At 42.3% G+C, this 14,011-nt stretch overlaps 1 protein-coding gene across 1 annotated transcript in view; it reads right to left on the bottom strand.

Moving 5' to 3' along the window:
• The window catches only part of MEI1 (meiotic double-stranded break formation protein 1), a 124,230-nt gene extending 111,986 nt beyond the window's left edge, over positions 1 to 12,244 (bottom strand). The window contains exons 1-3 of the mRNA XM_049884513.1: positions 12,074 to 12,244; positions 9,519 to 9,642; positions 6,771 to 6,821 (exon numbers count right to left, since the gene is read on the bottom strand). Coding sequence (XP_049740470.1) covers positions 6,771 to 6,821; positions 9,519 to 9,642; positions 12,074 to 12,244 — 346 coding nt within the window. The remainder of the gene's footprint in view (positions 1 to 6,770; positions 6,822 to 9,518; positions 9,643 to 12,073) is intronic.
• Between the last annotated feature and the right edge of the window lie 1,767 nt (positions 12,245 to 14,011).

The raw sequence follows: 14,011 nt of genomic DNA, 5'->3' as shown, positions 1-14,011 counted from the left end.
CCTACCCCAATTATCCTGATGTAGCCCTGCCCATCTAGGTCTGTAGGTGAGAGCCTGCACCACACACTCAGTGACCAATGACCTGGACACCTGAGCTGAATCTACACAAGAAAAGCAAACAAACTCCTAGGCTCACATACCTAGTAACACCTCTAACCACCTGGTGACAGGACATGAGAGCTTCAGAGACACCAATAATCAAAGTAGCTCACATGTTCAGCCTATCCGGGAATATCAAAACAAAACAAAAAGCTAGGACATAGTAAGGAAACAAAATAAATATAATAACTTATTGATGGCTTAGACGTAACAGTCAATATCAAATCGCATAAAGATGCAGACCATGACGGCTTCAACAAATGACCAAAACAAGGAATCAAGAAACCTCCCAGAGGAAGAGAAAATCTTAGAATTACCAGAGGTAGAATTCAAAAGATTAATATACGGAGCTCTTCAAGACATCAGGAAGAAGATCAGGCAAAACGCAGACCAAGCCAAGGAACACACAGACAAAGCAACAGAGGAACTTAAGAAGGTTATACAAGAGCATAATGACAAATTTAATAGGATGCGTGAATCCATAGAGAGATAGCAAACAGAAATTCAAAAGATTAACAATAAAATTTCAGAATTAGACAACTAAATAGAAAGTCATAGGAGCAGAATTGAGGCAATGAAAGTCAGAATTAAGAGACTGAAGATACTTGATGCCAGTTTATTTGAGGAGAAATCTGATAAAAGAATTAAAAAAAAAAAAACCCTAAGAATTATGTGGTACTCTATCAAGAGGAGTAACCTACAAGCAACTGGAGTACCAGAACGGGGGGGATAACAGAAAATACAGAGAGAATTGTGGAAGCTTTGTTGGCAGAAAACTTCCCTGGTATCGTGAAAGACAAGAAGATACCTATCCAGGAAGCTCATCGAACCCCACACCTGGTAGATTCCAAAAGAAAGTCACCAAGACATATTACAATCAAACTTGCCAAAACCAAAGATAAAGAGAGAATTTTAAGAGCAGCTAGGGATAAACAAAAAGTCACCTACAAAGGAGAGTCAATAAGACAAAACTCTGACTACTCAGCAGAAACCATGCAGGCAAGACGGCAATGAGATGATATACAAAGCCCTGAAGAAAAAAAATTGCCAGTAAAGATTTATATATCTAGCAAAACTCTCTCTCAAACATGCTGGTGAAATTAGGGCGTTTCCAGATAAACAGAAGCTTAGGGAATTTGTAAAAAACCAAACCAAAATTACGAGAAATACTAAAGGGAGTCCTCTGGTTAGAAAATCAATAACATCAGACAACAACCCAAGACTAGAACACAGGACAGAACAACCAGATATCAACCCAGATAGGGAAGTACAAAAATAAATCAAAGCTAAAACACTGAAAATAGGGAAACAGAGACATCAATATGTAAAAGATGACAACATTAAAACAAAAAAGAGGGAGTAAATAATGTAGTCATAGAAATTTCATATGGAGAGGAAATCAAGGAAATATTAAGAAGTAAAAGGTTGGTTTAAACTCAGAAAAATGGAGGTATATATTGAGGTAACCACAAAGAACACTAACAATCCTACACATCAAAATAAAAAACAAGAAACTCATAAAGACTCAGCAAATACAAAGTCAACAACAATGAAAAGAAAATAAATGATTCAGCACAGAAAATTAAGTGGAACAAAGAAACTGCGAAAAACATACCAAAAAAAGACATCAAAATGACAGCACTAAACTCACACCTATCAATAATTACGCTGAATGTATATGGACTAAATGCACCAATAAAGAGACAGAGAGTGGCAGAATGGATTAAAAAAAAAAAGCATGATCCATCTATATGGTGCCTACAAGAGACATACCTTAGACTCAAAGACACAAACAAACTAAAACTCAAAGGATGGAACACAACAGAAAGTCCCTGATGGAGCAGGATAAAAGCGTGGTGCAGAACTCAAATTCATGTAAAAAGACCAGACTTAATGGTCTGAGACTAGAGGAACCCCAGAAGAAATGGCCCCCAGATCCTCTATTAACTCAGAACTAAAACCATTCCCGAAGCCAACTCTTCAGACAAAGATTAGACTGGAGTATAAAACGTAAAATAATACTCGTGTAGAGTGTCCTTCTCAATTCAAGTAGATACATGAGACTAAATGAGTAGCTACTGTCTGGAGGTGGGACGAGAATGCAGAAAGGGATAGGAGCTGGTTAAATGGACATGGGAAACGTGGGTAGAAAGGGAAGTGTGCTATCTATCACATTATAGGGATTGCAACTAGGGTCACATAACAATATGCACATAAATTTTTGTATGAGACATTAACTTGAGCTCTAAACTTTCACCTAAAGCACAATAATGATAATAATAATCATACATGGCAAGGCTGTGGGAAGAAGGGACTTGCTCCTTCTTGTTTGGGCTTCCTATTTGTTTCCTTCTACTTTCCATTCCTGTGAGTGTCACCCTAACACTTCTGCACTCTGGCAGTGGCAGTGCCCTCCCCTAAGGGCAGCTGAGTCCAGCTGGGAGTTTTGCAGATCCAGCCTCATTGCATTTCTCTAGAAGTACCAGCATCATCTATCTGGTTGTCACCCCTCCTCAGAGGTCTGGGTCCCAGCCAGTGGGGCCCCTCCTCCAAACTTGTAAGTTTTAATAATTCCGATCTCTTCCCTCTGTTTTCTCCAGCCCTAGGGGTGGAAGCTGCTTTCCGTGATCGCTATCTCCATGAAAACTCGGTGTTCTCTTTTTGCCTCTTCAGTTACCTAGTTAATAATTACTTTTTAAAAATATATATATACAACATAAATTTGCCACTGTAACCATTTTTAAGCATACGGTTCAGTGGTGTTAAATATATTCACAATGTTGTGCAACCATCACCACTATTTCTAAAACTTTTTCATCACCTTAAACTAAAAAACTCCATACTTTTCTTTTAATAATTTTTATTGTGCTTTAAGTGAAAGTTTACAAATCAAGTCAGTCTCTCACAAAAAAACCCATATACACCTTGCTACACACTCCCAATTACTCTCTCCCTAATGAGACAGTCTGCTCTGTCCCTCCACTCTCTCTTTTCGTGTCCATTTCCCCAGCTTCTAACCCCCTCCACCCTCTGATCTCTCCTCCAGGCAGGAGATGCCAACATAGTCTCAAGTGTCCACCTGATCCAAGAAGCTCACTCCTCACCAGCATCCCTCTCCAACCCATTGTCCAGTCCAATCCATGTCTGAAGAGTTGGCTTCGGGAATGGTTCCTGTCCTGGGGCAGCAGAAGGTCTGGGGCCATGACCACCGGGGCCCTTCCAGTCTCAGTCAGACCATTAAATCTCGTCTTATAAGAATTTGGGGTCTGCATCCCACTGCTCTCCTGCTCCGTCAGGGGTTCTCTGTTGTGTTCCCTGTCAGGGCAGTCATCCGCTGTAGCCGTGCACCATCTAGTTCTTCTGGTCTCAGGATGATGTAGTCGCTGGTTCATGTGGCCCTTTCTGTCTCCTGGGCTCGTAATCACCTTGTGTCCTTGGTGTTCTTCATTCTCCTTTGATCCAGGTGGGTTGAGACCAATTGATGCATCTCAGATGGCTCCTAGCTAGCATTTAAGACCCCAGAAGCCACTCTTCAAAGTGGGATGGAGAATGTTTTCTTAATAGGTTTTATTATGCCAATTGACTTAGATGTCCCCTGAAACCATTGTCCCCAGGCCCCTGCCCCTGCTACGCTGGCCTTCGAAGTATTCAGTTTATTCAGGAAACTTCTTTGCTTTTGGTTTAGTCCAACTGTGCTGACCTCCCCTGTATTGTGTGCTGTCTTTCCCTTCACCTAAAGTAGTTCTTACCTACTATCTAATTAGAGAATACCCTTCTCCCACCCTCCCTCCCTCCCCCTCCTCGTAACCACAAAAGAATGTTTTCTTCTCAGTTTAAACTATTTCTCAAGTTCTTATAATAGTAGTCTTATACAATATTTGTCCTTTTGCAACTGACTAATTTCACTCAGCATAATGCCTTCCAGGTTCCTCCATGTTATGAATTGTTTCACAGATTCCTCACTGTTCTTTACTGATGTGTAGTATTCCATTGTGTGAATATACCATAATTTATTTATCCATTCATCCATTGATGGGCACGTTGGTTGCTTCCATGTTTTTGCTATTGTAAACAGTGCTGCAATAAAAATGGGTGTGCATATACCTGTTTGTGTAAAAGCTCTTATTTCTCTAGGGTATATTCCAAGGAGTGGGATTGCTGGATCATATGGTAATTCTACTTCTAACTTTTTAAGGAAGCTCCAAAGCGGTTGTACCATTTGACATTCCCACCAGCAGTGTATAAGTGTTCCAATCTCTCCACAGCCTCTCCAATGTTTATTATTTTGTGTTTTTTGGATTAATGCCAACCTTGTTGGAGTGAGATGAAATCTCATTGCAGCTTTGATCTGCATTTCTCTAATGGGTAATGATCGTGAACATTTCCTCATACATCTGTTAGCTACCGGAATGTCTTCTTTAGTGAAGTGTCTATTCATATCTTTTGCCAATTTTTTAATTGGGTTATTTGTCTTTTTGCAGTTGAGTGTTTGCAGTATCATGTAGATTTTAGAGATCAGGCGCTGATCAGAAATGTTATAGCTGAAAACTTTTTCCCAGCCTATAGGTAGTCTTTTTACTCTTCTGGTGAAGTCTTTGGATGAGCGTAAGTGTTTGATTTTTAGGAGCTCCCAGTTATCTAGTTTTTCTTCTACGTTCTTTATAATGTTTTCTATACTGTTTATGCCATGGATTAGGGCTCCTAACATTGTCCCTATTTTTTCTTCCATGCTCTTTATTGTTTTAGATTTTATATTTAGGTCTTTGGTCCATTTTGAGTTAGTTTTTGTGCATGGAGTGAGGTACGGGTCTTGTTTCATTTTTTTGCAGATGGATAGCCAGTTATGCCAGAATCATTTGTTAAAAAGACTGTCTTTTCCCCGTTTAACTGTTTTGGGGCCTTTGTCAAATATCAACTGCTCATATGTGGATGGATCTATGTCTGGATTCTCAATTCTGCTCCATTGTTCCATGTATCTGTTGTTGTACCAGTACCAGGCAGTTTTGACTACTGTGGCAGTATAATACGTTCTAAAATCAGGTAAAGTAAGGCCTCCCACTTTGTTCTTCTTTTTCAGTAATGCCTTATTTATCCGGGGCCTCTTTCCCTTCCATATGAAATTGGTGATTTGTTTCTCCATCTCATTAAAGAATGTCCTTGGGATTTGGATTGGAATTGCATTAAACGTATAGATCGCTTTTGGTAGAATAGACATTTTTATAATGTTAAGTCTTCCTATCCATGAGCAAGGTATGTTCTTCCACTTTTGTAAGTCTCTTTTGGTTTCTTGCAGAAGTGTACTGTAGTTTTCTGTGTGTAAGTCTTTTACATCTCTAGTAAGATTTATTCCTAAGTATTTTATCTTCTTGGGGACTACTGTAAATAGCATTGATTTGGTGATTTCCTCTTCGATGTTCTTTTTGTTGGTGTAGAGGAATCCAACTGATTTTTGTATGCTTATCTTGTATCCCGATAGTCTGCTGAACTCTTCTATTAGTTTCAGTAGTTTTCTGGAGGATTCCTTAGGGTTTTCTGTGAAACTCCATACTTCTCAAGCAATAACTCTCTTCTCCCCTCTCCTTAGACCCTGGTGTCTCTATGAATTTGCTTATTCTAGATACATCACATAAGTGGGGTCATACAATATTTGTCCTTTTGTGTCTGGCTTATTTCACTTAGCATAGTGTTTTCAAGGTTCATCCTCGGGGATCATCATATCTCCCTTAATAACATAATATTCCATTGTATGTATGTACCACATTTTGTTTACCTAATCATCCATTGATGGATATTTGGGTTATTTCCACCTTTTAGCTATTGTGAATAATGCTGGTATGAACACTGGCATACAAGTATTTGAGTCCCTGTTTTCAATTCATTTGGGTATATGCCTAGGAATGGAATTGCTGGGTCATATGGTAATTCTGTGAGCCCTGGTGGCACAGTGGCCAAAGCCCTGGGCTGCTAACTGAAAGGTCAGTGGCTCGAACCCAGCAGTGACTCTGCAGGAGAAAGATGTTGCAATCTGCTTCTGTAAAGATTTACAGCTTTGGAAACTCTATGGGGGCAGTTCTACTCTGTACTATAGGGTCACTATGAGTCAGGATCGACTCAGTGGTAATGGGTATGGTAATTCCATGTAATAATTCTTTATATTAAATTTTTTTTTCTGTTCATATAACTGGTGTTGTTTCTGTTTCCTGGCTGGACCCTAGTTCTCACCTCTCTGCTGGAATCCTCCCGTCCCAGTTCTCTTGCCTTCTTTCTTTATAAGCCCTTCGCAGGTAAACTCATGCATTTCCACAGCTTTAACCACTACCTATGGGCAGGCAACTGCCAACCAACCAATATGAAATGTAATAAAAATTGTTTTGTACATGCCTTTGTAATGGCACCTACCAGCTCTATCTACTTACCAGACAATCTCTCCTCCAGGCTATAAATTCTTAGAAGGCAGGGACCCTGTCCTACTCATCTAAGTATCCTTAGTGCCTGATATAGGCACAGAGTAGGTACCCAATAAAGATATGTCAAATTAATGATTGACGACTAATTGAGTTCTCTTTCTCTGTCTCTAAGTGGGCCATTTCACCAAGGTCTCAGATAACCAGAGCTACAATTCAGGCTAATATCCTTAGCTTCAAATGCTAAGTATACAAGTTTCACCTTACCTTCAATACAGAGGTCTGTTGCACTCCCATCTTCTGTGCTGCGTAACAGTCCTTGGAGTAGAGAAGGAAAAATAAGGAGTAGTTACCAATTAAAAGAGAAACAAACCCACAAAGGCACACTGTGAATTCTAAAACTAACAGCAGCTTTAAGCAATCTCCCAGCTAAATTCTACCCTCAGCATCAAATATTTAGAATTTAAAGACCCACCCTGGCTTTAAAAAAGTAAGCACTGTCAGCATATATATAAAAAAAAAAATTCAAGCCAGTTGCCATCAAGTCGATTCCAAATCATAGCAACCCTGAAGGACAGAGTAAAACTGCTCCATAGAGTTTCTGTCTTCGTTATCTAGTGCTGCTATAACAGAAATACCACAAGTGGATGGCTTGAACAAAGAAAAATTTATTCTCTCACAGTCTAGGAGACTAGAAGTCCGAATTCAGAGTGCCAGATCCAGGGGAAGGCTTTCTCTCTCTGTCGGCTCAGGGGAAGGTCCTCGCCATCAATCTTCCCCTGGTCTAGGAGCTTTTCAGTGCAGAGACCCCGGGTCCAAAGGACCCATGCTCTTGCTCTTCTTTCTTGGTGGTATGAGGTCCCCATGTCTCTCTGCTCACGTCTCTCTTTTGTATCTCAAAAGAGATTGGCTCAAGGCACAATCCAATCTTGTAGATTGAGTCCTGCCTTATTAACATGACTGCTGCTAATCCCATCTCATCAACATCACACAGACAGAACTGACAACACATAGGAAAATCACATCAGATGACAAAATGTTGGACAATCACACAATACTGGGAATCGTGACCTAGCCAAATTCATATACATATTTCTGGGGGACGCAATGCAATTCATGACAGTTCCCAAGACTGTAAATCTGTACAGCAGCAGACTCCCATATTTTTCTCCCTCAGAGTGGCTGGTAGGTTCAAATCTTTTGGTTAGCAGGATTATGGATTGAATTATATCCCCCAAAAATGTGTGTCAACTTGGTTAAGCCATGATTTCCAGTATTATGTGGTTGTCCTCCATTTTGTGATCTTATATAATTACTTATATATTACAAATCCTAACTTATATGAGGCAGGATTAGAGACAGTTGTGTTAATGAGGTAGGACTCAATCTACAGGATTAAGTTGTATCTCAAGTCAATCTCTTCTGAGATATAAAAGAGAGAAGCGAGCAGAGAGGAGGGGGAACATCCTACCACCAAGAATGAAGAGTCAGGGGCAGAGCATGTCCTTTGGACCTGGGGTCTCTGTGCTAAGAAAATCCTAGACCCAGGAGAAGACTGATAACAAGGACCTTCCCCCAGAGCCAACAGAAAGAAAGAGCCTTCCCCTGGAGCTGGCGCCCTGAATTCAGAATTCTAGCCTTCTAAACTGTGAGAATAAATTTTCTTTGTAAAAGCCATCCACTTGTGGTATTCTGTTATAGCAGCACTAGATTAAGACAGCAGCCGAGTGCTTAACCACTGCACCACTAGGGCTCCTGTACTGTCGGTATAGCTCCGGAGGAAAACTGTATGATCTGAAATCTGTAACAGACCTGGGGTAAAATTCAGGTTCTGCCATGTGTTAGCTTAATCTCCCTGAGCCTTAGGGATCTCTCCCTTAAAGGGCCGTCTTGGCAATTAAAAGCATGAAAAGCCTCTAGCACAGAAAAACACCCAATATGACTTACCTCCTGTCTTAGTTATCCAGTGCTGCTATAACAGAAATATCACAAGCGGATGGCTCTAACAAACAGAAATTTATTTTCTCACAATTTAGGAGGCTAAAAGGCTGAATTCAGAGCGCTGGCTCTGGGGAAGGCTTTCCTTCTCTGTCGCTCTGGAGGAAGGTCTTTGCCTCCAGCTTCTGATTCCTGATTCCTTGGAGATCTCCATATGTCTTGGCAACTGTCTTATCCCATCTCACCTCTGCTTGCTTGTTTAATTTCTTTTATATCTCAAAAAAGATTGACTCAAAATATACCCCACACTAATCCTGCCTCATTAACATAACAAAGATAACCCATTCCCAAATGGGATTCTAGCCATAGGCATAAAAAAAAAAAAAAAAAAAAACCTGTGGCCATCAAGTCAAGTCGATTCTGACTCATAGCCACCCTACAGGAGAGAGTAGACCTGCCCCATAGGTTTTCCAAGGAGCGGTTGGTAGATTTGAGCTGCTAACCTTTTTTGGTTAGCAGCCAAGCACTTAACCACTGTGCCACCAGGGCTCCAAACCACAGGCACAGAGGTTAGGATTTACAACACATATTTTGGGGGGACATAATTCAATCCATAACATTTCCCGTCCTCCCAAAAATGCTCATTCCATAGGACACTATAATCATATTAAAAGAAAAGACGTGAGATAAAATTTAATACATCTCATTTTACAAATGAAGAAACAAAGGCACAGGAGGGGGGAGTGAGTGACTTATCAGGGTCACACCCAGATCGGCAGACTTCAGTCCAGACCTAAGCTGTACTAAGATCCAGTGCAAAGACCATACACACTTGTCTCTTTGAAGGCTCACTGATTTCCCATATTTATCTTCACACTTTTACTAACCTCTTAGCTCCAGTAAAACCAGTTACCATATAATGCGTATCTTAGAAAGGGGGACATATGTTCACCATTATTACAAAATAATTTGCTAATAAGTTAAATTATGAAAAATCTTACTTGTTTCTCCAAGACTCCAAAAACAGACCACTTTATACACACAAAACTCACGCCAAGCTTTCCTTTTCAAACTCACCAAAAAGTGTGCTTATGAAGTGGATGCAGACTCTCTGGTCCTGAGCCACCAGCTGCGTGATGAGGGAGGTGTGCCTCATGAGGGCATCTCGGAAACAGGACAACACATGTTTCTTGCGTACCAACTTGGGGAAGAAGGAGAAAAATATTCTTCAATAGCAACCAGCTCTCAACCATGCTGAACCCGATCAATTGCGATTTCCAAATATAATTACAAGATGGCACTGGAGGAATCATCTCGACTATGGTAAGATCCATACTCACTGAAGGTCCTTTGGAAAAGAGCATAATTCACACACAGGAATCCACCTATTCATAGAGCATTATACATGGGCTGAGGGTCCTAACATCCTATTTTGCATAGCACTTTTACTGTTCACAAATCACTCTTTTCTCCACTAGCTCATGTAAGCCTAACAAGTTAGTGAAGCAAAAACAGACATCATCACCATTTTGGAGATGAGAAAACTGAGGCTTGGAGACTTTCCCAAGGACTCAAATCTAAGTCCAGGTCTTGCCCAAGGTCAGTGTTCTTTCCACTTCAACAGTCTGGGGGAGCTGCACTGGTGGAATCATCTAACTTATAACTTACAGCACAAGAGCCTCAGAGAGGTAGGTAAAGAAAACGCACCGTTCCATTCAAGATAGGCATAAACCCTCATGCTCAAATCACCTCCCCTGCAGGGAACTGGGGAGTGCAGTGCAAAGTGCTCAAGGCAGTAGCAAACGGTAGTTCAAGAAATGAGTGAGCACTGAGGATAGGACAGGAACACAGGTACAGCTGATTACATCACCCGCTCCAGGAGGTGCACTCAAGAAAAGTGCATTCAGTCAAATGTAAAGTTGCATATCTTATTGCCTCTTATTGCAATCACTGCAAGTCTCCAGTTTCCCTTCAATTCATCCTACATAAAAGTTTAAGCTAATACTCTAAATAAGCTACTCAAAAAATCTCAGTGAGTCTCCTTTACCTGATTAAGGCCAAGCTCCTTAGCTTGGATTCAAACACTTCAGTCAACTGTTCCCAGCCTGGCTCTCTAATCTTACCTCCCACAACTTCCCTTCAAACACTCTGATTATCCCCTAAACTCATCCCTGCTAATAGCTGCCTACTGAAATCAGCAGCCCCATCCCCTCTAGGCCAAATCTCACCCATCTTCTCAAGACTGATTCAAATCCTTCCTCCTCTAAGAAGTCTTTCCTAATTTCCCTCCTAAACTGTTCGGTCCTTGACCACAAACAACATGTCCATGTTCTAAACGTCCAGTAATGTGCTCATATTTTCTCTTTCTGCACTGTTTTATTCATCTCTATATCCCTGTCTTACAATCCAAGAATAGTAGCCTCAAAACCTCTGGCCTTACAGAAACTTCAGAGATTATTAACTAGCCCAGCATTTCTCAGGGCGTAGTATAGGGATCCTTGGGGATCCCCAGACCTTTTCAGGGGTCCACAGGGTCAAAATCATTTCCATAATAAAACATTATTTGCCTTTTCCACAAGCGTACAGCAGAATTTCCCAGAGACTACCTGACGTGATATCACAACACATTGAGTACAGAAACAGATGAGAATCCAGCTGTCTTCTATAGTCAGACATTAAACAGACTTGCAAAAATGCAAAACAATGCCACTCTTTTCACTATCCTTTTTGTTTTAGAAAACATAGTTATTTTATTTTAAAAATTACTAATGCTATTAACTAATGGATTTACTATTATTTTTAACGAATTAATAGCTATTTTAAAATTTTGTTTTGATTTCTATTACAATAAATATCAATGGGTAAAACCCACATAAAGAAAAGCTCTTCGGGGTCCTCAGTAACTTTTAAAATTGTAAGGCATCCTGAGATCAAAACGTTTGGGAACCACTGATCTAGTCCAACACCCCCCCCCCCCGCAAGACATAAATTCCCCTCAGTAATGGGAAAAGTGATCTCCCAAACTCTTCTTGGATGAAAAGATGGATGGGGTTGAGGGAACAGGCAGCCCATGTTTGAGCCAGCTCTGCCTGTCAGAAAGGTCTTCTTCCCGTTCACCCTCTTCTGCCTGCTCTAACGTCCACCCCTTGATCCTGCCATCACAGGGGCCAAGACAGCCCCCTCCTTCACATGGACACTCGCAGGTATCTATCTGAAAGGAATGAGAAGCCCCCACTGCGTTTGTGCCTGGCCGCCGAGTGGGGCCTGAAGAGGAGCGAGTTCGAGCTAAGGCTAAATCCTGGAGAAATGGCTCGGCAGGTGCCAGGGAGGCTTGGTGGGGGAGTGTGGGGGGGGATCCCAATCTGGAGCGACAGCTTGGAAAGGGGATGCCTTGGTCCAGAGTAGGGCCCCAGCAGGGTAGACTAGGGGCTGGGAGGTTTAGCAAGGAAGGGTCAGTCGGGTGAGGGGGACAAGCCTGGCTTAGTTAGGGGCAGAGTGAACAAGGCGGCTAGGCCCAGTTTAGTTTCGGGGGTGGTGAGCCCAGGTTAAGGGGACAGATATGGCGCGTGGCGGCCCTGTCTGGTGACGGGAGTGCCTGGGCAGGGTTCGTCAGAGGACGGAGCCGCGCGCACCGACACGCCGGGCTCCGGCAGCAGCTCCAGCGCGCAGGCCAGGCAGAGGCGCGGGGGCACCGGCAGCAGCCAGCGCGGGTCGTGCCGGTAATGGGCCCTCTCGAAGAGCAGCGCCGCCTCCTCGTCCCTCTCGGGCCCTGGGAGAGCCGCCGCCTTCTCCCTCACAGCCATGTCGGGATCGCACTCCGCCGCCGCGGGACGCTTTCCCGCGCAGATTGTGCGCAAGCGCACTTGGAAGAGAAGGCTACGACTGCCTATGTAATGCGCCTGCGCGGACCGAACGTACGCACTCTAAGAGCGAACGGCGGCCCCGGGGGGCTGGTGTGGGGCGCCGGGACCCTGGAGCGTGTTCAGCTGCGCCCAAAGCGGTGTGCTTTTAGAACCCGCGGGGATTCGTCTTCACCACACCGAAAGTTGAAAACCGTTTAAAATGAAGCTGTCATTATTGGCCTTGAAGAAAGAAAGGAAAGGGAACAACCTATTTCTACTATAAAACTTTTTTAAATAAATGAATTCAGGAATTACCATTATTTTAAGTTTACGTGACACCTTTCTTGCAGAGTCTAAAACACTCCCCTTAAAATGTCATCTCACGGAGGGCTGCATAGTACCTGGGACTTTGTGAGTGCAGAAGGAATACTGAAGAGAAAATGCTTTACCAAAAACAACAAAAAAAAGTACATCAGTCTATATGTACTTATTTAGCACTACGCACCCAACCATGGAGGTTCAAGAGGTGTTTTCTACATTCAGAGAGACTATGGCTTAGTGGGAAAAAAAGTGCTTTCCATAGCAGAATAGTTTGGAAAGGAATGGTTTATTATTCAATGGAGTATTATTATAAAGTGATGTTTCTGAGAAAAGCAGGTATTAACGTGGAAAAATGTACATGGGTCACCATGAGTCAGGGACGACCCTATGCAGCTGACAACAAGAAGACATATGTATTAGCTACCGATTGCTGCATTAAAAAAAAAAAAAAATCACTCCTTGTAGTAAGCTGAATGTTGGCCCTCAAAGAGATATGTTCACATCCTAATTCCCGGAATCTGTGAATATTATCTTATTTGGAAAAGGGATCTTTGCAGATGATTTAAGGATCCTGAGACAAGACTATCGGGGAGTGTATAGGTGAACACTAAATCCAATGGCAAATGTCCTTATAAGAAACACAGGAAAGACATACAGAGAAGAGAAAGAGACAATGTGATCACATAGGCAGAGACTGGAGTGATGGATCCACAAGCCGAGAAATGCCTGGAGCACCAGAAGCTGGAAGAGGCAAGGAACTGATCTCCCTGGTAGAGCCTTTGGGGGGAGCACAGCCCTGTAAACACCTTAACTTTGGACTTCTGACCTCCATAACTGTGAGTAAATGAGTTTCTATTGTTTTAAGCCACCAAGTTCATGGTAATTTCTCACAGCAGCCATAGGAAACTAATATACTCCCAAAATATAGCAGCTTAAAACAACAAATGTTATCTCCTAGTTTCTGTGGGTCAGGAATCCAGGCATGGCTTAGCTGGGAGCCTCTGGCTCAAGGACTGTCATGAGGTTGCAGTCAAGCTGTCAGCTGAGGCTACAGTCATCCGAGGTTCATTGGGGCTAAAGGACCTGCTTCCAAGGTCACTTACATGATTGGTGGCAGAATTCAGTTCCTTGCAGATTGTCAGACTGAGGCCTCCCTCGGTTGCTTGCCACATGTGCCTTTCCATAGGGTAACTCACAACATGAAGTCTGGCATCTCTCTGTGAGTAAACAAGAGAGCAAGAGAGGGTGCCCAAGAAGGAAGCCACAATCTTTTTGTAACCTATTCCATTTGTTAGAAGTGAGTCACTGGGTCCAATCCATACTCGAAAGGAGGGGATTACACACAGATATGAACACCAGGAGGTAGGTGTCACTGATAGCCATTTTAGAGGTTGCCTATCACAGTGT

The sequence above is a fragment of the Elephas maximus genome, chromosome 4 (genome assembly GCF_024166365.1).
Source record: "Elephas maximus indicus isolate mEleMax1 chromosome 4, mEleMax1 primary haplotype, whole genome shotgun sequence".
NCBI classification, from domain to species: domain Eukaryota; kingdom Metazoa; phylum Chordata; class Mammalia; order Proboscidea; family Elephantidae; genus Elephas; species Elephas maximus.
The sequence above is the reverse complement of the archived record's forward strand: the minus strand, read 5'-3'. Positions and strand labels throughout refer to the sequence as shown.